The following is a 23,967-nucleotide window of genomic DNA, read 5'->3' on the forward strand; positions in this document are numbered from 1 at the left end:
CCTTCTCCTTTTCCTCCCACTCGACGACTCGGCGCGTGAGCTGCCAATGTCAGCTGTCTGCTGCTCGTTCGCTTCGCATGGAAGAAGAAAAAAAAAGAAATCCAAGTTTCCGTGTTGTCTGCTCGCTCCCCTCGTCGTGCTCACAACTACGCTCTTTGTTTCCTCTCAGCGCAGGGATGTGAAACGTACACAGAAAACAGGTTTACAGGATAACTACGACTTCAGTTATCCACTCACTCGCTCACTTGATTGATGACTTTAGATTGTTTAGAGGATGTTTTGAGCAGTGAACAAACTGTTAACTGGAAACTGCTCCATCAACACCATCAAAGCAGGGATTAGAATGAGAGAGAGAGCTTTTTTTGCCCCATATTGGCTTCTTTTCATCAGCTCCCTGTTTAATCCAGAGTCCAATTTACACATATCTCCTTCTACTCACATATAAGGTCCTGAATAATCAGGCTTGTCTGAAAGACCCCATAGGACCATATCGCCCTAATAGAGCACTTTGTTCTCAGACTGCAGGTTTACTTGTAGTTCCTAGGAAAAGTATAATGGGAGGCAGAGCCTTCAACTTCCAGGCCCCTCCTCTGTTACGGCTGTTGTAGTTAGGGCTGGATCAGGTAACGCCGAATCCTGCGTTAGTTACACTGCAATAGGCATAGAAGGCATTGAGTGTTCCTTCTCCACTAACCTTTTTCACTCACCATCTGTTTATACACCACTCTGCATTTGTACAAGCACTATGCTTGCTCATAGGGGGGTCATGTGATTGTTGGCTTTTCTCTGTATTATTGTAGGGTCTTTACCTTGCTGTAACAATGTTTTTTGGCAATGAATCTTATACCATTGAAAAGCTTGTTTATTTCTAAAGAACATGTATTTGTGGGTTGAGCAGCAGAGTTGAGAGTATGTGCGCTGCATCCATGAAAAACTAGCCAAATCTTCTCTGCCCTTGCCAATCGTCTTATTCTGCTGCCAACACAACCACACTGGCTGACTTGTGGCAATGCTAGTTGAAGAAAAGGATGTATGAGTGTAACTCACATACTCAACTTTGCTGCTCAACCCATTTTGAATGTGACACCATTAAAACAGATATGAATGGCTTTCCAACATTATAAGATTTATTGTCAAGAAGCATTGTTACACCAAAGAATTAACAGACCAACCACAAATATCTCTAATAATAATAATAATGGATTGCATTTATATAGCGCTTTTCAAGGCACCCAAAGCACTTTACAATTCCACTATAGAGATTGAAAATGTGACGTCATTCAGGGGTAAAACCGCAAAGAATTCTGGGAACTTGTGGCAAGAGGTACTAGCGCACGCAGGCTTTCAATTGAAATCAGTCACACAGCGATAAAAAGAAACACAAAAAAATGGCAAGAAGCTGTTGTATTATAAACTGCAATAGCCGGTCGCATGACAGCCACGGGAAGCCGACGGGTAAAGAGATCGGTTGTTATCAGATTACGTCGTTGGAGAGAAATTGTTCGAGCCGTGTTTCCGAAGTAACAAAGAGCCGACGGATGGCCTGGATTGCAGCCATTCAAAGACCAAATATAACATCCCAGAACACTCCAGCTCACAGGTTAGTCTGCTCCAAGCATTTACACAAAGGTCAGTCTGCTGTTGTAGTTAATACGTCATTTTCATAACATAATTGGTGATATAGGTTACAAGCAAGTCTGGCGCTGAACAGAAATTGTCGCGCTATGCTCCTTTGTTTATTGTGCATAAATAATGGATTGTCCTGACACAACATTGCGTTTCGCTTCATTTATTACCATGGTACATTGACAAAAACATATACTTTTATTCACAGGGTAAAACAGTTGTTTTGTATCACTAATTGCCCAGTACGATTACAGCATACAGTATTATTGTCACTGCTGCATTTCTGTGATGCTACCAGAAATTATTTCCACTACTAATTAATTATCGTTGAGCTCAAAGGTCCTATTAATAAACGGTTAACGAATGTGTATTTATGAAGACGATTTGTGAGACTGGTAAACTTATGATACGTACGATGGTTTTTCGTTCTACTCTGTGCATTTCAAGGTCCTGTACCCATCCGTTGGTAAACTGTACCTGGGCTTGTTGCAGTGACCTGAAGTTACTAAACTTCATGAGTGTATGCACTCACTCCAAGAACCGTATAATTATAAATATGAGCGTGGTGAAAGTTGGGCAGCACGCTAACATATTTTGTCCACTCTGTGTGCTCGTAAGGGTCTGACCCTTTCACTCCTTTGATTTTTTTCCTCGTATCTTTTCTTTGACTTTTCATCAAGTCTGTCTTTGTACGGACCGGCATTGTTCTCCTTCGTTTTGTACATTCCTTTTTTGGGGGGCAAAGAAAAAGCAAGAATTTATTGGAACCGAAGAATGAACGTTTTGCGGTGCTGCAAATGCTTGCATTTGATGCGGTACTTGGATTGTTTTGCCACGAGTTCCCGGCATGCAATGCGCGAAAGTCACGTGGTCTGTCAATCTCTATTCATTCACTCTCACATTCACACACTGGTGGAGGCAGCTACGGTTGTAGCCACAGCTGCCCTGGGGCAGACTGACAGAAGCGAGGCTGCCATATCGCGCCATCGGCCCCTCTGACCAACACCAGTAGGCGGTAGGGTAAAGTGTCTTGCCCAAGGACACAACAACCAGGACAGATAGCCTGGGGATCGAACCGGCGACCTTCCGGTTACAGATGCGCTTGCCTGAGCCACGGTCGCCCTACATTTCATACTACCAACATTTGCGATCATTTCTAGTTTTAAGTACATCATATTGTGTGGATTACACAGTCCTTAGTGTTGCCTCAGTATCTTGCATCTTAACCTGTCGTTAAAGTGCTTTTGCTCCTTTACTGAAGTCAAATGAAAAGTACAATCAAATCACAAAATAAAACTCTGACCCCAGACAGACATATAGATCACCAGGTTAAGTAATTTCACCGCAGCATCACTGTTAGGTGTGGCAACCAGGGCAGCACTGCAGAAACAAGCCTGATCTAAAGTTAATCTTCAATACAGAAAGACTGCAAGTCAACATGAAACATGATGTTATGTCAGCACATTACTCACTGACAGGAATACCAATTGTAAACAGATAGGCAATGAGTTATGGAGAGGTGGGCAGTTTATTTGGAGAGAAAGAGGGCCTTCATGATGACTAATTAGTTTGACCTACTGGCACGCGGCATGTGCACTGAATTTACATCATTTTCCAAGAGGTTAGGATTTACGTGCCCAGTTATCGCGGTTTTTAAAGGACAACAAATCAAAGAAAAAGGATATCAGATATTGTGCTGTCACCAAACCAGCAGCTTTGTTACAATGGCAGCAAAAATTACAAAAGGGCTTGTTATTACTTCACTGAATTCTGTTCTACTTGATCTAATAGAAAGGTAATAAAGGAGCAGGGGTGGACTGAAATAATACTTCTCCAACCCCAAACCCCTTAGGCTAACCCTATATCTAATTTTTGGAGGGGCTGTCACAATATTAGAATTTCTGTACCCGTTTAAAAGAAGTTTAAACAAAGACTCTTTGGAAAAAAAACAGCCAACCAAAAAAAAAGAAAAAAAGAAAAATGTTATCAGTAAGGTGCGTCTTGTCTCTTCTTGGCAAATGAATTTAGCTCAAAATAGGAATAAAGGCAGATGTAGAGAGAGTCAGTATCAGAACCAAAACAACTATCACGGTTACCTTCAATAGCAGTAAGCATACACATGACAGCCCTCAGGCTGGAATTTCAAATATAGATACATCCTGAGTTTCTGAAGTTTGCTGTGTGCAGCATCAAAAACTCCCCACGAAGACACCAAACAGGACGTAAAAATCAACAGAGCTAGACACGTAAATACAAAACAACAAAACTACATCTTTTAACCAGAGGAGGATGACTGGTTACTTTTGAGCATCAAGCAAAAAACATAAGAAAACTTCAGAAAAACATTCATTCAACTTTAACTTTTTTACTCTCCGCCTCTGCCCTCCAGCCCTGTGATCCCCATCCACTACACAACAGCTTTCTGTGCGAGCAAGTAAACAATGCGTGTCTTAGCAGAGCGACAGTAGGATATGTGTTTGATGGATGCTGTGACGAGAGCATAGAGTCTACAGGCAAAACTTACAAAGCGTGGACTCTGAGAGGTGTGTCGGCTCATTTATGCTTTTATAATAATCACCCGACTGACTGCGTGTGTTTGGACTGTGAAAGGAAGCCAGAGCACTCGCAGAGAACCCAAGCCCATCAGATCGGATTCAAACCCAGGACCTTCTTGCTATCAGTCAACAGTGCTAACCACTCTGACACCGTGCCACAATACTGCCCTAAATTAGTATTATGTTCATAAAGAAAACTATTTCCCGTCTACTGTGCAATAATATTGTGCAAGTCAGCACAATGTGACCTGTAATTATGTAACATACTGTATGTACGGAGGACCAAAGCTGCCAAAATCAATATTAAACAAAAACAATAACTGTTCAATATATTAAATAAAAATTTAAATGATTAAAAACAATGTAACATATAATGGTAAGCACTGATTTGTTTATTAAAAGTAACCTAAGTTGTTGTGTAGAATTCATTTTTTTTGCACACATTTTTTTATGTCATATCATCATTTATTCGTATTTTCTGAATCCATTTGAACACAGTGTAGCTTTAGTTACCCTCACACTTCATTTGATTACAGTATACTTCAGTTTATTTCCTCCTGACTTGTGTCTATCTGTACTTTCTTTCTCGTTCCTCTACGAGTTTGCACTTCAGAACGCAAACGAGCGAGCAGCCATTCGGCGTGCCTCGTGTTTAACTTTCTGCCTGTTGCTTGACTGACGCCGCAAATAATAAACAAAGTAGTTGCCTTCAGTCATGAAACTGCTGCTGTTGCAGACGCGAGGTGCTTCATGCAAACAAAAACAAACACAGAGATTAGAACAAATATAAATAAATAAATGCTGATTAAATGCTAATTAAAAAATAAACATCAATCTTATCTTTTAACATTGCTAGAGCATTTACGGTCATATTACTTAATGTATTGGGTATTTTGTATTTTCTAAAAGGGGTTTGAGACAAACTGGGAAAAGGTCAAAAACGTTAATCAAAACACAAACACACAACAGCTCCTGGCATGGATGAGTAACAGTCTGAGAGCATCTTCAGGCCAGTCTGTGTGCTGCAGACTCTTCTGAGATTCACCGCCTGCCTCGTTTACATTCCTCAGTCCAGACTGTGTTGTTGTGAATCAGAGTCCAGGTGAACTCTGCCGACTTTGCCCAGGGACTCGACTGCAGTTAAAGGGGCGGAGGTCTATTTTGCCTGCTTGCCTGGGCAAATGTCGAGCGTCCGGTCGTGTGGACACAGGGATTGACAGACATTTGCTGTTGTTTAGTGAAAACCGACAGGAACACTTGGGAGGTTAAGACACTGCTGACTAATAACAGTCCAGACAAATGCTAAGTAGTCAGCTTGTACATGACTATTTTAGTGGGGCATTCTTGGCTTTTTACATTACAGAATATGAGAAAATCAGCTGCTCAGAGGCTCACTGAAGAATTTTAGCCACTTCTCTGCAACATATGTAACAATTCTCTCTGCAGTTTTCCACATTTAGACGACGCCATCAATCATCTGGCACATATGGAGAATTTCCAGAATGACAAAGATAGACAGGCAGACAGAAGGCAAATCAAACATATCACCAACCACAAACAGACACCAGCTCCTTTGGGAGAAACGCTGTGTTCCACTGAGACTGAGATCCCCCCCCCACCTCCATAAATGACAGTTTAAGCAGCGGTGACAGAACCATGCAACGTCAGGCGTGACAGTCAAAAGAGGAAGACTGACATTAAAGAGGAGAGGTCTACCGCTCATCTCAAATTACAAGTATTTTCATTACAGATATTGCGACATATTAAATAAACATTCGCGGTGCCACGTTCCTTCTTAACATCCTGTTTCAACATGGCACATTAAAGAAAGAAAGAGGTTCTAAAATGCTCTGTCACTGCAAAGTAAAACATCTTCCTACCCCCGTTTAAACGCATGATTTAGTCTGCTTCTCATAACAGCCAAAATGCAAAACTACAAGCATTAATAACAGAATTATTGCAGTTTTTGCAGTTTTCAAATTTCCTTTCACTTACTTGGTGAAGGGCTGATAAAAAAAATAGGTATGATCCTTATCTTAGTGGAGGGAGGTGGAGGGATGTAAATCAAGATGGCAAGTCAACATGGTGGCTCTACAAAGCAGTGCCTGCTCCTTTGTATTCTTAAAGGTTTAATTCTAAGTTTCTGAGACTGCACCTTTAAATAATATCCTGGATTCAGAGGTTATTTGTGTGGTTTCATGTAAGAACTCAACCTTTGCTTCATGACTGTACAGCTCCTTAAAAAACAAACACAAAAAAAACCAACATAAGACTCTTAGATCCAGTAGAATACATTGGCCAATATTTAGCACGGTGCTAAATTTGAGTATGCAAAGCAAAGTTTTATTTTAATGTTAAGAAAGGTGATGTCATGATTCTTTTGCAAGAGCAAGAAAACAAAATCTCCAAGATTGCACCAAACCTGTGTTAGATCAACACGGGCTATGCAGGCTGGTTATTGCCTCATGTTGAACTACATCACTGGCTCCTGACTGGTTAGACCAACCAGTCTATCCAACCCAAGAACAGTGAATATGGGGTTAAAAAAAGAAGCCTAACCAAAAACTGCAGTTCCTCTAATGTCCCCTTGAGCCTGCCTCCGAAACGGAGTGAATTCCCCTCGACTCCAGCCTATAGGTTCAAGTTTGGTTTCTATTCCTCATCCAGCTGCACTTTCGAATGTATATATTGTTTTAAGGCACGACGTTTAATGCAGTGGAAATGCATGTTGCAGTGATTGCAGATGCACCTTGCTAACTAAGCCAAACGACAAGTGCAAACATTAGCAAACCCTGTCAGCTGACATTATCACACAGAGCTGTCAATGAGCGAGCTCATGTTGACTGATATACTGTATTTATAAATCTTATTTAGTACAAAGTCTGGATATTTAGGCAACTGAAGACTGAAAGTGGTCTATATGAAACAGACAATTGTTGCTAAAAGCAGAAGCTATCCGGTTGTTCAGTGATGACGCGACGAATCCTACTTCCGGGTCTAAAGTAGTCTGCGTTTAATATGGCTTTTGTGTTGTTAACATGTTTAATGTTATGTATTTTCTTCTATTTGATCTCAAAAAGCTCCTAAAACAGTCAGTGATCACTGTTGACCTCCCTCGGCTTTTATTACCGCTAATCATTTATTTAAGCTCAGTTTTTAAAACCTTAGGATGTAACTACAGCCCAGCCCATGCAGCAGTATATGAATGACTAACCTCGTATTGTGGATGGATTATCTCAGTTGTTCTCCTGGCTGAAGTTTGGTCCTTTTACAGCATCCTGCCATGCGATTACATTTGTTCCTGACCACCGAGAACACTCACGGTAACTTTTATCGAGTGGAAAAAAAGTTAGCTTGTTTATATTATGCTAACATAGCTGTGTCGCTAGCGGTCACGTAGCACATCATTATATACCAGCTAGCCCAACTTCAGTAACCCTACAAACGTCACTGCTGTTTAGTTTTCTGTCTTCATTTATGCTGGAAGTGATAACAGAGCTGTACGTTTTAATTTGTTTCCAAAACCCAGCAGTCAGGACATGCTATATTGTATTTAGATAGAAGCTAGCGAGCTAACTTCATGCTAACTTCTAACTCCGTTAAATGTCATAAATTCCGTTTTCATGGATGCCTGGATGTTAAACTCAATTGTTACACCTGGTAGAGCAGAACGCTGATCATTTTATTAAAGATGAAAGACTTTAGACAGTTTTTCAACTCTCAGTAATGCCACAGTGATCGTTTGATATATGGACCTGCAGCGGAGTTTAGACCCAGACACGGCTAGTGACGTCAGACTGAACAACCGGATACTGCACTGGTGTTGCCCCCTTGGAGCTTATGACTGTACACTCACCAGATCCTTCGGAGCGCCCATCACTGCCTATCAGCGGCACCGTAATGGCTGCTGTGGCGACACCGTCAGTAGGCATGGTGGTGTAGACAACAGGCAGCGACTGCACCACCACAGGGATGGTCTGCAGCTGACCCACCTTGCTGGGCATGGTCACTGAGGGGATTGTATGGATAACGTGGAGAATCTGCTGGCCTCCAGCGCCCTGCGTGGCTAAGATGGATCCTGGAGAGAGGACCTGGAGAGAAAAGAAGCGATGAAAATGAGTGGTTGTAACTCTACTGCGCTTTACACTTCTAAATCCACAGAAGGTAGGAGTTTATAGTTACCATGGAGCCTATCGATTGCACCGCAGAGGGGACAGGTGTGGCTGACAGGCTGGGCTGGGTCACAGCGCTGCTGGGAGCTGGGTTGACTGTGGTGCTCGTTGTCGAAGCGGAGCGAGGTTTGTTGAGCGAAAGGTCAACGGGCTCAGTCTGGTCCTCAGTGGGGCTCGGATGAGGCGAGGAGGGCTCTGTCTTGCACTCCTTCTTCACCTTCAGGTCTTTCGGCTGTGAGCCGTCATCACCTATATCTGCCTGCTAGAGAGAACACGGTGGACAAGAAGATATAAGAAAAGGTTAGAAAGAAAAGGACAAAGCGATAACTCAGCTTCAGCAAACTAAAGTTGACTGGTTTTATTCCAGATTTTACTCTAAACCTGGCAACTTATATCCTCAACATAATTAGATTTTTATTCTCAAAGGAGAGCGATCTGATATATTAATTAGAAGCAGTAATCATAGTTATGTGTAGCATGCCAAAAAAGAAAAATGCTAATGCATGCTGGTTTATTGTTTAAAAAGTCAGCAGGAGCCAAACAACCCACAGTAATGAACACAACAGCAGAGGAAACAGTAGTTAAACAGGGACCTAATATTACACACTGATACAATGGTAGATGCTCATTTTTACTGTTGTTTGGGGCAAAAATCAAAAACAAGTAGCTTAAGAGCCTGAAAGAGAGAACTGAGGCAGTGGCTACATCAAGGCCCATCAAGCTGTAAGATTACTGGAGATTATTCTGAATCGAATCATGCAAAGCTACTCTACTAGAGTCCATGCAAATACAGCGCTGGTTATGAATACAACAGGTGACCTTGAATCTTTGTATCTCTCTCTGCTTTGCAGTCACTCTGTGTGTTACATGGTCATGGCAAAGAACACCATTAATGCATATATTTGTGAGCAGATAAGGTGTAAAATACTGGGGAGGATGGAAGAGAAACACTGCTGGTTGTCATCAGGACCATCATCCAATGTGCAAATAACAAATAACTCAAATAACAAATGCTATCAATTTTTGTGTAAAACATTCACCAAATTTCACCAGGAAAAACCAAAGTGTGCACTTTCATCAATATTCACAAGAGTAGAACAATTCATTCTCCGACTCAAACGCAATGCCAGGATCATATTAGGAAATATGATGGTATACTTTTATCACAGGCTTGATACATAACGAATGATGCTGAGACTCGTGGGTACTGTAGTAGTTAGACGCGTCAGCCATAGGAGAAGAATTTAAAATATAATTAAAAGAAAATTATGGAATGAGAGATGCTTCTGCAACCTCCTCAACCCTTTGGGCATACATCTTTCATGGCCTGACCTCATTCTTCAGTGAATGAAGACAGACAGCGATTGGTTAAGGTTTGCTTTGAAGAAATGCTTCATGCAAAGGAAAATGCTTTCTTATAACAGGCATTGTGGTTTTTCATATTGTCCCTTTGCATCTACAGCAAGCCAGGACTCGGCTGCCATGCAGCTCGAAAGCACAGGGAACAATGGCTGCAGTGTGGTACACTGGGTGGGGGGGCGGAGGAGAAAGTGAGGGAGACAGAAGAGAGGGAAGGGCTGCATGGGTACAGAGAGAGACTGGTACTGTGTGAGAGGGAGAGAGTTAAAAAAAAAAAAAAAAAGACACAGGAAGAGTGAAAGAGACACGGGAGAACTGGAGCGAGAGGGAGCAGCAGCGAGCCTCCAGTCCGGGAGTTGGCCTCCGTCCAGTTCAGCTGAGCACAGTTTGGCTCTGGGTGAGGAGGAGAGGGTGGAGACTCTGCTACGCCCTTTCATCGGGTCACACAGTTCAGCTGGAGGCTGTGGCAGTGGCATCGGCACAAATATAAGTGGTAAACAACTTTCCCGTCGGTGAGCGTCATGTCCAAATAGCCAGAGTTACAACAGAGCAAACCTGTTGTTCTGCTTTTTCCCCCCTTTTTACAGCATTACAGGACACGTGAAGATTTAAAATAGATTAGGGTCTTGATTTTTGTTTGTAGATACGATTTGCAATGGTTAATCCATATCAATGCTCACCTTCTACACTGTGGTCTAATGCAGTGGGCTTGAACAAGCAAAAAAACAAAACAAAGTAATGAGCGAGGAAAGGAAAGGAAAGGAAAGGAAAGGAACATGCCGCACCTGCGTGAAACTCGGCTTAGGTGAGGAGGGATTTAAGGAGCACTTTATAGGCAAATAGGAAAAAGAAAGGAGAGAGAAGATGAGAAGGTAGGACAAAAAAAAGAGAGGAGATGGGCGAAGAGAAGCTGGGCTGTAACGTGATTATACTGAGACGGTCTTTAAAAAAAGGGAAAAAAACTGAAAAGAAAATGAAGTGTGAAAGAAGTGAGGGAGTGGGTGAGGCACAGAACGAGACAGGAGAAAGAGAGAGAAAGAGAGTGGGTGGGAAAGGCCAAGCGTTGCCATGGAAACTGGGAGCCATCAGCTGACTCCATGTTTTTCCACTCGTTCCCCACCCACCACCAACTCCCTTCCATTTCCCTCCCGGTCCACTCGTCTTTCCATTGCTTCAGCCCCGCCTCTCCTCACTCCTTTCTTTTCGCTCTCTCTATCACGACCACACCCCTTTCACCTTTCTCTCTCTCTCTCTCTCTGTCTGTCACATCCCTCCTCTCCTTCCAGCATCTCTCGCTCTTTACATCAACCACACCCTTGTTTTTCTTCACCACCTCACCCTTTCATCCCTCACTGGCTTCATTTCTACCCACTCGCTCTTTTTTTTCCCCCCTTCTTCTTTTCGATTTTCCTCTCCCCTCCACTTTTCCTCTTTTCACAGCTGCTCAGATTAAACCCACAACTCTGTGCGAAATCCTCAAAAGAAGAGACTGAAAGGCTGAAGTCCAATATAAAAAAAAAGAGACAGAAAAAGAAAATAAAACCCCCTCCGGATGCCCGCGAGCTCTGATCTCAGAGGAAGGGAGATGGAAGGGAAGAAAGAGGGGCCAAAAAGGAAGAAACACTTTCTATGAAGACAGAGTGATTAGCTTAAGAGCGAGGATGTAAAAGAGCTCTTTCCTCACAATTTAATATCCCGCTCTGCGTCAAAGCGGTGGCTTTGTTTCCCCCAATAAATGTCCTTGATTAAATGTATAAACTATTCTCCTATTTAAAAGTTTTTAAGCCACACTTTGCCATCGGCTTTGGTTTAAGCTCTTGGTGTTTTTACTATAAAAGTCAAAAATGATCTTTCAATCCTTCGGTCAGAAACTGATATTCAGTTGCAGAGAATGCATATTATCGATAATAACACAGCCAGGTTTCATAATACAGCATCAGTATATTATAGTATGGATCAATCACCCAGTAGTATTTTCAAATACCATTGATGTTTGCAAATAGTGAAGAGCTGATAGACTTTTAAAAACAGAAAATCTGAAGGACATCATTTCTGCAAGTCAGGATTTCAGGACAGTTTTTCTGAAATGTCTGAAGCTCGACCTTTTTTATTTTTTTAAGGGAATGAACAGCAGAAACAGTTTGTGTTTGGACACTGGCACAATTTGAGCTCCGTATGCCACCACAAAAAATTTGTAAAGTATCAATTAAGCCGAAACTGAACACCTCACTTTCAGTTTAAATTCAAAACTGCGATCGAAATAAAATGTTAATGTTTATAAGTGCGTGCAGGAAATGCCCTTCTGCCTGGAGTCTTCCTTCCCTCCCTCAGTAATGCTCCACTGGACTGAGATCAGGAGATTTACTAAGAATCATCTTCCTTCATAAACTTTCGGGCTGCTAAAATCTATTGCGATGGCTGCAAAATTACAAACACCGTGCGACTGTCCGAATATTTCCAGCATGAATTGCATGTAAATATGAATAAATGATGGCTTAAAGAATCTAGGCAGCTTCCTCTAGATCTCTGCACGAGGTCGTTAAAATGACACGATGGCAACAATCTGCCACACAAAGCTGCAAGCCTTTAAAAAGTGAACCCGACATGTCAGAACGATACACGGAAAAACCTTTACTGTAGCAGTGGAGCTCCCCCCCCCCCCCACACACACACACACCCTACACTTCTCAGTTCATCTGCTCCATCATAAAATGGGTCACACAGTGTTCGCCGTGCAATTAATTCATGTGATCTCTAACTTGAATGAAAGTGGGGAGCAGCTGTAGTGGTGTAGGAAGCCCGGCAGAGAGAAGAAGATGTAAAATGTCCAGAGGACTTTAATCCCGGCTTCATACAGATCAAATAATGAGCGATTTGCAGCTGCAATGCAGCTCGGCTATAAGTAACCTCATGTGTTCAGAGAGGACACTGCGTGGCGATATTTTTGAGTACACAAGCAGGGAATTATTTACCAACTCGATCAAATGAAAAGCACACTTTCTGGCTGTCTAACAAAGAGCTAACAGGTGACGCTAAACATGAGAGGTAGACTCCTGACAGGCCGATCATGCTCGACTGTCAGCAGCCACATAATTTATTGATGTCAAGTTACATGACAAGTGGGGTAAACTGTGACAGCCCTCTATAACAAAGTCGCACAAAGTCGCACTGAGAAACTGCCTTTGATACAGAGAGCGCATCCTCGCTCAAAGTCACTGTTTTTGCTCCAATTTTATAATCTGGAGAGTTTTTAAGTCGTTCGCAAGTAGTATCAAATATTGGTATCAGCTATCTTGTTGATTGATGTCAGCTTATGAGAAAGTAATAACTCCGTATTTAGTGGTTGATATTCGTCGGTTATGTTAGGTGCTTGTTAAAGGTTGAATGTTGCCAACAGCTGACGTTAAAACTTGTTTTTTAAACTAAAGCCATCTCACCTGACAGAAAGAGGGGAAATAACTAAAACCCAATAAACAAAAGAATATGGACTGGTATCAGCACCAACTGTCAGGCTAAATATCACTTTATAACATCGACTGTATAAAAAGGATGTCTGAATAGTAAAGTTACCTTGGCCAGCAGTGTGAAACTAAGTGCAGAAGAAAGCCCATCTATAAAACTGTCTACAAGAAAATGGCCCTCGGGTCGCTGATCTGTGGCCTCAGTAAACACGTTCCTGATGAGTTTATGGTCATTAGTTTTAGTTTCAAGTCATATTTATTACAACACAATGTTCCTTTTTGAATTACGGTCCCCATTAGAGTCAAAAAGGACGATAAAGACGCCGTTTGCTTTACAGCAGGCCCACTTTGTGATTTACAAGCGCTACCACATTGGAGTCAGAGCCCCTTGGTTTTTCAGTCAAATCCACCCATCTTTTTTATACAGTTTATGCTTTAAACACTAGTATCAATATCAGCTTACAAAGACTTTAAGTTCCTGGGTTGTTGTGGAAAATGTTATTTTCCAAATGGTGAAAAAGGAGACCGATGGTGACTTTGTAACACTACCCGTGCTGCACCTGCGCTGGTCATCGGTGGGGAACACGATCTGCTGTGGTGAAAAGAAAACAACAGAACACACAGAGCACACACAGAGGGAAAGAAACAACAAAGCTAGCTCCTCTGAGGCCTCTAAGTCTGATGTTTAAATGTTGTCTTTTTTCTAACAGGAAGAAATCAATAGGTCCCGAGGCGAGACAGACACACGGTGACTGCTTATATACGAGCGGAGAGAACAGAGGACGGAGATGGAAATGGAGGAAAAACAGAAGGAGCGAGCAGAAATTAAGTAAGAGGCATATCTGGCGTGGATTCGTTGTGATTTCCAGTGCCTGTGTGTACAGAATTTATATGTTTAGGCACTTGCAGACAGCCATTTCCATTTGTGTGTGTTTGCACACTTGAGTATATGAAGTGTGAAGTCAGATATGGACATGGAGAGAATAAACAACAGCTGGGGAAGACATTAACCACAGGCACAGCTTTGCAGCTCCACCCCTTAAATCCTTACCCACCCAGTGCAACACCAAGTGCCCCCACCCTGGATTAAAGCACACTCCCTTCTGCTTCTCTCTCTCTGCTTCACCCACCTGTTAGCAGGCTGATACTAGCACAGCTCAGTCTTAGCCACAGTCAGTGTTGACTCTCAGTCTAATGTTACCTATTAGGAGTTGCCAGTGTTGATATCCTGGGTGCTTAGTAACTTGTTCACCTCATACACCTACACAGGACAGCCTGCCTATAAAGCTCGCAGCACAGGTGTGCATAAATGTGCACAGCAAGAAAAATCCAACTTCAGACACGCTCACAGTGTAAACCATGACATCTCGCAGCTTTTTGGTTAAGTCATAAAAGGAAATGTGTGAAGGTGATCAGAGAAACCCAATTAAAAGCCACAATAACTAATTATGCATCTGTTGCAAACAGCATTCGTCTCATAATTAATGCTGCTATTGTACGTGATTTTGCCATGTGTAGGCATAATAAGCTGGTCTTTCTGCTACAGCTGTTGTAAATAAAGCCTCAGAAGTATCATTAGCATTCTACTAGCTTTCCAATTAGCAGGTGCTTCAGTACAAAGATTCAGGTTCATCAAGTCGTATGTCAAGCCACAGAAAATGTTAAGCTTGCATCTCTGATTGAAAACAATCAGACATGAGGGAAAAGTATACTACACAATACTGCGGCATATTAAACCGATCTATTCATAAGAATGTGCAGAATCTGCTGTTTGTAGACTAAATAATTTAGGCATCAGTCACACAGGCTTACAGACCTGTTGGCTACCACTTGACAACCACCAGCTGCAAGGGAAATTCTCCAACCAGTTGAGAGTGTTTGCTGGCAGTCACTGTGCTAAAGCTTCACTCAGGCAGGCCTACAGACCGGTCAGTAGCTCCTTGACTGCTACTGAAAGGTGTGTATTCCACAACTGGTTGGCAACTGGTTGCTGGCAGTTGCTAGTGTGAAAAGTGGCTGCAAAGCGGTAGAGTCCAGCACTAAAAACCTGGTGATTGCAGTAGTTGCTATGACTGCAACGGGTAGTTTCCCGTAGTTTGCCCGGAAGATGCCGACTTCTGCAAACACTTTGAAATGAAGTAAATGAAGTAAATGGTGTTTGCAGACTGGTTGGCGTCTTCCATGCAAACTGCAGGCATCTGCAGCAATGACAGTATTGACACAGCATCCTCTTTGCAATCAATTTCACCTGATGATGGCCACCAGCAACTTCCAATAAGTTGGGGAATGCGTATTTTTCTCTAATGACAGGAGGTAGCCAGGGTCGTTGTCAACCAGTCTAGGCCTGTGAGAATGAGGCTTTATGTAGAGCAGAAGAGAGACTTCAATGCAGTCTTAACTTTTAAGTTATTGTCTAACATTGATAAAGCTTTTTAAAATTTGATCTGCATTCATAATCTCTGATTTAAGAAAGTCTTGAACCAGAAATCCATTATATGCTACCGAGAGGCTCAGAAATATTAGCTGTTGTCCACAGAGGATAAGTTCTCGACCAGACAGCTCATTCAGAATAAAATATAAGGTGAAGAATATCTCTTTTACCCATATATTGTCATTTCTGGATGTTCATAATAAACTTGTTTCCATTATTTTTGAGTCTTTCATATGAATTAATAAACCGTTCCTCTGAAAACCGCTTTAGTGGAAAGCAGCTAAAAGCGTTCAGTGGCTGTAGCTCTGAAGCAAATGCACGTGCTGCTATCATGGTGCATACCTTTGCTTTCACTTCCAAAGAAGTGTTTACATAACTGGTCTTGTTCGAAACCTGTCTGATTGTGCAGGAACGCCCAAAAATGTCTTTCTAGCAACCTTTCCCTGCGTCTTTACAATAACAGCAGAGACTTTCATCATATGCAGACAGTTTTTTTAAGCCTTTACCAATAATCTGTCTTTACAATTCACTTTATTTTTCCAAGTTTCCAACAAGGTTCTCTGTAACTGCAAGAATGTGCCTGAACCAGGTGTGCAAGACACGTTACAGAGATATAAAACCTGACCAGTTCAGCAGAGTCTGACAGAGTTCACGGCCTGTCTCTCCTGACGGCTCGCTATCACTGATAGCTCTACAGCGTTTTTCTTTTAAAGTCGGTAAAGAAAGCATGCAATCTTTTTATGTTACGATCAATATGTTGCAATCGCTACAAACAGAACATTATTACTGAAAATCATTTTGAGCAGGTGCAGCTCAGGAGGTTGGTGGTTCGATCCCTGGCTGTTTAAAAGTATCATTGTGAGACAGACTCAGCTGAGGGTGGGAAAACATAAATTTGCCTGCTTATTTTACTCAAGAATCCAAAACCGAGTCAAGTCCACAACCCATCCAACACTTCTACAACATCACTTTCACAAACGGAAAATCTCAAACATTTTTTGCCTCTCTTGTTTCAGCGGCGAAGACGCTGGCACCCGTGGCACCTCGGCTTAACTCTGGGAAACAGTCTGTTTTTACTGGAAACAGGTGAATATATTTTGCTCTGCTGACACCGCTTTTTACCCCCCTGCGCCCCCTCGCCAGTTTAAATAACATCTAAGTTTGATGTGAAAATATGCGCATCTACAAGCATATTAAAACAATTATCATGTCTCACCCTTCTCTCTGACAGCCCCCCCCCCTTGTCTTCCGGCGCGGCCGTTCAGAGCAGCGATCAACACTTTCAGCTTTAGACACAACCCGCCATCCAAACTATGCCTACATGAAGCATAACCTACCCTGAAGGCTTGTCACCTAAAGAAGAAGCATGACAAGTTGACAGCGGCGAGATGAGAAACAAGCAGCTTGACCCAGGGCAAGAAGCCCACTATTAATTATACAGGCACTTGCACGCGACAGCCACCTGACACGTCAAAAATTACTTCTACATGTCCACAAGATGTCATTAATTACACCAGCACAAGGGGGGATGCTGTTGAACTAGTGCTAATGACGACAGAGTAATTTAAGAAATCAGCGCCGCCTGCATTACTGAAACGATGTCATTACCTCATCAAGCGTCGCCTTTAGTTTTGGACGTCTGCTGGCTACTCTTTAATCTCAGAGGCACATGCAAAGTATTAAGTTATGTGTGAGAGGCTGCTTGGAACAACTTGGGCAAAATTAAACGTTGTGCATGTCGCCCTGATCGAGGCTGCCTACCAGCGACCTGAAGTTGGTGCGTGCGTTTCATGTCAAACACATAATTTAAAGACTCGGCTCAAGCTGGAGAGGGTACTCTTGATACAAAAATGCTACACAGTGTTAAAGTTGCCATAGCCCATTTCAACTATAGTAACTGTCAGGTTCACACCTTCCTTCTTGGACTCTACTATTCATTATCCAGGGCCTTCTTGCACCAGTGGATCCGTGCATGATGTCTGACACGAGCTCCGCTCACTTTAAGCCAGCTTGCTTCTAATCAGCTGAGCGGCACAAACAGAAGGTTTGAACAGCAGCTGGTTGGAGTTGCTATGGTGTTCACATGGGCAGAGGCTGGCAGTGGGCAGGCTCAGAGTTAAACTTATCTGAACTTTAAAGTTAAAACTGGTCACAACTCTTTTCCTTAATGGTGGGTTTTAACACCTGAGGATAAATCAAAGACGTGGATTGCCGACCATACGAATGATTTCCGGGTTTAACTTGTGATGCAAACCCACCCATATGGAAAAGAAATAGTAAAAACCTATATGATTTACTCATGAAAGTGGCCACTTTCTCATTACTTTCATATATTGTTTTAGGAAGTATCCAAAACATACAAGTTTTATTTTTATAATTTTTCAAGGGATCTTATATCTGTTTTCACTCTTGTATGCTTTTCATACAAGTTTCACACAAGACAGATACAAACTTTATAAGATATATATATATATCTTTTCCATATGGGCAGTCATTTTGTTCTATAAGCAGGCTTGAAATGTGACAGAATCCACTCAGTTAAGAAAAAAGTAAAGGGAAGATAAACAAACAATAGTTTGCTGATACTAAAAAACTGATCTCAACTTAGTCTGAGAAGGAGAAAATCTGTGGAAGTCATTTCATATTAATCCCTTTTGTCCCATGCTGCTTTATCTTTTCTAGTAGACTAAGAGGCAGTGTCTTAACTGTTTATTGATGCAGACAGGTAAAAAAAAATAGAAATCTGGCTGCTGCTGCTCCTGTAACTCACAGGAAAGCTGAACCCCCTCCGACGACCTCGCCAGGATGTGCTGCGATTTGACGCACAGACAACATGATTTACTGCGACTATACTGAACCCCAGCCAATCCACTTAATGACCTACATGTTTCCAGATAACTTTAGACTAACATAGAGCTTCCTCTCCCAGTCATGTATTTGCTTCCCGGAAGCTCTGCACTGTAGGAAGTGGGCTGCCAACAATGACATCATCATCCTGCACCAGCAGAGGTGACTGCATCTGCACTGAACTGCAACCCCTCCTGTTTCTCTCTCTCTCTGCATCCCAAATTTTGAATGTGCTGCCCTTTGAATGGACTGAATGCTCCAACATAGATGCGCACACGCACGCACGCACGCGCACACACACACACACACACACACACAATGATTGCTAACTAACTCATGCTACCAAAGCCCTGCTGGCAAAAGCACAGTAAATCGGCCTCTCTAACCTCTCATGTCTCTTGCTCTCACACACACAAACGCACAGGGAGTAATAGAAAGTGTGTGCGTGTCTGTGTGTATGTGTGTGTGATGTGGTCTCTTTGTGCATGAGTGCTCCTGTTTGCTGGAGGACAACTGACTTGTTTATGTGAATACATCAGTGTGACACACACGCATGCACAGAGGGCCTCATTGTTTGTTTGTGTGTCTGTGTGTGCGTGCGTGTGAGAGAGAGAGCGATTACAGGGCTATTCACTGTGCTGTGCTGGCAGGTATTCAGTGTGTGTTTGCGCGTGTGTGTGTGTGTGTGCGTGCATGCGTGCTCCCCTTTGGCATAAGTGGTGATTTAGAAAAAGAGAGAGATTGAGGAGGGGGCAGGGGAAAGATGGAGAGAGAAGCACTGGTTGGAAAGGTGGAGGAGAAAAGAGGAGGAGAAGGAGTGAGGATTGGTGGTGGTGATGGCGGGGGGGTCAGGCTGCACAGTCTTTTCGGCAACTCCCGCCAGAGCCGTGGTTGCCATGGCGACGGGGTGAGCGGAAGCAGTGCCTCCCTCGACATATCCTATTAGGATGAGAGAGTGAGAAAGGGAGGAGAGGGAGGGAAAGGGAGAGAAGAAGAGCTTGGGTCAGGAGACTGAAAGAGAAAGCAGAAGAAGAAGAATGGCGGGAAAAGAAAAAGAGAGATGAGGGGAGATAAAAGTGCGCGATTGTGTGTGTGTGTGTGTGTGTGTGTGTGTGTGTGTGTGTGTGTGTGTGTGTGTGTGTGTGTGTGTGTGTTTGTGTTTGTTCTGGGGAAAAAACGAAAAACAGGAACAGCAACTAAAAGAAAACTTTCACTGGAAAGCTAAATCTAGGCCGCTGAATGAACTTTGACCCATTCTGTCACTCTGACAAACACTAGTTAACTCATATGAGCTCGCCATATTGTTTAATCATCTTGCTGTTCACTCCTCTTGCCCCCAACATTTCACTGTCTCCTCATCTCTTCTGAAAATTTACTGCCAAGTTGCTTTTGAGTAACGCAGGATTTATGAACCCGCAGTGGTTTCCATTTGCGTAGCACTTTGGCCACGCAGAGAGGGGGATTGTGGGAATTTAACCAACACAGAGGCTTCACAAACTCTCAAAAGCCAGAGGCGGGTGGCTCTGCAGCGATTACGCCATATCTAGGTCTTATCCTGATAGGTTAACAAGGCGGCTTCAACAGAAAAGGGAAGATCAACAAAGAGGAAGGGAAAAAAATAGCACAAAATGAGATGCGGAAGCAAAGGCCACAGAGGAGATTTTCAAAGTAAATTTAACCCCGCTTCTACCTCACTGTGATGAAAAACAGCACTTACAAGAACAAGTGTAGCCCGCATATTCATACGCATATTTCTGACACTGACTGTATACAGCTATGCAGACGTGGTTCTGGAAAGCTCTGCGTACCACCTACGGACTACCAACGCAGCACCATGCCGAGCCCTCACCCACTGCTGATTATACAGTGGGCATCTTCAGGTTGTCATTAGATTACATTTATTCCTGACTGATTGCCAAAAACTATTCATTGTTTTCTCCTGCTTTGGAATCTTCTAACTACAAACTGTTGAAGTTTGCATGATGGAAGAAACAACAGAGAGAACAAGCATAAAAACTAGACTGACGTGAAGAATCCTTTGGATAATCCTCAAAGTTTCTCAGTTGAGTAAAAGAGAAAAAAAAGGGCTAGTAGTGGAGTCTCTTCCCCAACTTTCCATCCACTTCTGATGGAATTTGGCTAGTACGAGTTGAAGCAAGTGTAAAATTTCACATCTCACATCACCTCCATTTGACCTTTTGATGTCTATTTTGACCTTGGACCCGATGTTCCTGTTAGCAGAGGAAAATATGCTTTTTTAAAGCATTAAAACATCCCACAAACGCTCGTTTTAATCGTTTTTCTCAGTATATGCTGTTAAAAGTAGCATGACTCAGTGAAACACGTATAACCTTCGTATTTCCTCTGTTGGTTTCCTGCACTACTAACTCATTAAATAAGCTTAGCTGCTGAGACATCCGTGCACATACATGCAGCCAAGTTACCAACGTCATGTCATAATGTTCTGGGTAACTGATGAAAATAACATCCCACCTCAGCAAGCCAGGTTCTAAATAAATTTAGCAGAGCTGTATCTGTGAACTGCTATGGTTTTTTAAAGGATCATCCATCTTCTTTGTATAAAACTTTAAATGTTTAAATTATCATAGTGAGGAAAAGAGAAATTTGACCATAAACAGATAAGAATACAAGCTGGCAAATATGTAAACAATGCAGGCAGGTGTAACATGTCAACAAGTTAAATACTTTGGAAACAGTAACCAATCAGCTCATTTAATTTGTCAAAATCCTAAACAAACAGCAAGTTTTATCTCTGAAGCAGACATCTGCACACGTCTGAAAGGTCGTTCACCACTGAAATCTGTTAAATAGGCTTTAAAAGTTGTTTTTACTATTTTCTGGAATTCTATAGATGAAATAATTCTAATAGATAATAATCCGAATAATAAAAACTGAATAAACACAGTCCTTAGTTGCAGCTCTATCACAACAAGTTGTCTTATTTTTAAAACTCTGGGCTAGAACCATACAACTTTAATACAGTCTTATGGTAAATAAAGTTTGCTTTGCACGTCTTCTAGAGTGGACCTGACATTTCTTATTTCTGTCTGAGTAACCACTTTATGTGCTGGTCTCACATACAAGCAGTCAAGCAGCAAAAAGCGCAGTATGATCCACAGACCATAATATTTCATATTTCCTGAGGTTCAAATAAAGATTGTCATCTGTTTCTGATGAATAATTTGTTGCATCTGACAGCTTGTTTAGATATAACTTGTCAAAGTCCTCCATTGCTACTGCTCGTACTCCTATATTCACATTTTCCCCTTGATTTCATGCCTTCACTCACTAGGATTTGTGTTGTCTTGTTGAGACAAACATATAACAATCTACAACATATAACAATCATCATTCAGAGTCCAGACTGAATTAGTATTTGGAGGGAAAAAAATGCATCCTGTTCAAACAAAGGGTTAGCAAATAATCATCTTGACAGGGTTACTGTTTGCAGCACAAATGAGTTAGAACAAAGGGTACAATAACGATAATAATAATAATAATAACAGTCTTAACTTGAGTAAATATGAGGCATGTAGCATTAATGTTTTAGGCTCCCAGTGGAGTTTTATAGCAGGAGGATCTGCTTCCTGGAGACTTTATCTTTGGACAGGAAAGTCCACTCCCCTCTGTTGGAGACAGCCACAGAGGTGTGGCCAGCACACACTCACACACACACACTCTCTGCTTAATGATGTCTTGCGCAATACTACTCCACCCAGCCCCCACCCTTCACTAACCCAAACCACACCACAACAATGCACACATATACACACTCCTTCTCCCAGGCCTCACATGTGAACGTAATTAAGCTCTGAAATACAAGATGTTTCCTTAAAAGTAAATAAATCAGTCTATCGGGTTCGCCTTGATGTTACACTTTCTGAAAATTTTCCTGCAATTGGTTCTGGTATTTAGCCAAAAAATAATCAGCTGAGGCAAGCACCAAAATATGATCCTGGCATTGCTAATAAACATTTAAAGTTGCCTTTGCTCTTCAAGCAAAGAACGCGCCATTCTGCACTCAAATCCTCCAGACTCACACTGTTCTGCTAGCACATTTTACTATAATGTACATATATGTATTAACATAAACTAAGTTTTAATAGGTTTTTATGATTATTTAATTGCGTCCGTGCATATGAACTACACATATAAAAAGGCCCAAGTACGGAGCCTTGAGGAGCTCCAAACTCATTTGCAGGGCGGGACAAACTCATTTCTGTTAAGGAGATAAATGCACAACTATAACATCATAAACTGATCTTGTGAAAGCTATAAATGGAAATAAACAGAAGGATTTTACTACGTCAGTAACTGAGATGAACTAAAAACCCAGACATCGTAGACATGTAACTGGTTTTTCAGTGTAGCTTCTAAAAAACTGGTGAGGAGAGATGTAACAATGTGCTTAGAAATGCAGGCTGGTCATGTTTTCAGAACAGTGTTGACTGCACAGTTGTCCTCTGGTTAAATTCTTGGCAAAGTTATGTCCGCTTACTTAATCAGACACGCATCAGAAACGCCAAAAATAAACAAAGAAGCTACAGATAAATAAACCGGGTATATCTGTGTAACTGTGTGACAAAACAGAGATTAAAATGATCCTTCCTAAGGCAGGATTTAGGAAATTTAAAGAGAAGGGAAAAAACATTGCTAACTATTTCAGTAAAAAGGAAATCCAGTTAATATCACAGCTTTGCAAATTGTCAAGAGAGGTCATTCAATGTGATGATGGGAAACACAATTAGTCCTTGTTATTCAAGTACATGTAATTTCAAGCATATATGTAAGGCCAAGCACAAGTTCACTACGCTATTACAAACAATACTTTTTGTGTTACTCCTCTGCTACATTGTTTTTATCCACACACACACTAAAGCACGGGCTACTTTTGACATTCATTTCTTGGATTCTTAGCCAAACCTCAACCATAACCAGCATATCCCCAAACCTACCCATAAACCCTTAAAACCATGCCAAGTGGAACTGCAGTGTAACCAAACTGGGAACATTATGACTGTGACACATCCACTAACCAAGTGTATCTTTTTCACTTGCAACAACATGTGAATAACGACATTTTATCTCACCTACTCTGTGGCTGTTCCCACTACAGTAAAGACAATACTCTCTGAGGCTCTGTGTGAAGGTCTCTCTCACACCCTGCAGAATTTTAGCCCTCATACATATAAACACAAAGACACGCTGTTCTAACTGACAATGGCACAGAGAATATACATGTAAAGTGTTGCTAGACTTCAGTGGAGTTAGCCACACTTGAGGGTGAGGGTGGCGACAGCATGAAGCCCCTCAAACAGACTGGAAAAGGCTTATTTTGGTAAATTAACTCAACCTAATTATGTCACCTAGCTAAATTCTGTCTTTAAAATTCAATCGTAGAGACACATTCTCATGACTTTTCTAAAACCTAGAAGACACTACAGTACACGGGTATCAGCTGAGAATGAAAAACAGACTGTTTCCTGGCCGGCATG

The 23,967-nt window shown here is 41.9% G+C and overlaps 1 protein-coding gene and 1 long non-coding RNA gene across 4 annotated transcripts in view; one reads left to right on the forward strand and one right to left on the reverse strand.

Annotated features, from left to right (window-relative positions):
* The window catches only part of klf8 (Kruppel like factor 8), an 85,869-nt gene that overhangs the window by 6,775 nt on the left and 55,127 nt on the right, over positions 1–23,967 (reverse strand). For 2 of the 3 annotated variants that reach the window (XM_082549932.1, XM_082549934.1), the window contains 2 exons: positions 8,364–8,615; positions 8,038–8,272 (listed from right to left, as the gene is read on the reverse strand). In XM_082549932.1, coding sequence (XP_082406058.1) covers positions 8,038–8,272; positions 8,364–8,615 — 487 coding nt within the window. The remainder of the gene's footprint in view (positions 1–8,037; positions 8,273–8,363; positions 8,616–23,967) is intronic. The other variant, XM_082549933.1, reaches the window with a different exon arrangement.
* Positions 7,396–17,924, forward strand: LOC309716250. Its single transcript, XR_014279395.1, has 3 exons — positions 7,396–7,504; positions 13,884–14,002; positions 16,621–17,924. It is a non-coding gene; the product is annotated as an uncharacterized lncRNA (long non-coding RNA).

The sequence above is a fragment of the Aulonocara stuartgranti genome (genome assembly GCF_965226115.1).
Source record: "Aulonocara stuartgranti genome assembly, chromosome: 10".
NCBI classification, from domain to species: Eukaryota; Metazoa; Chordata; class Actinopteri; order Cichliformes; family Cichlidae; genus Aulonocara; species Aulonocara stuartgranti.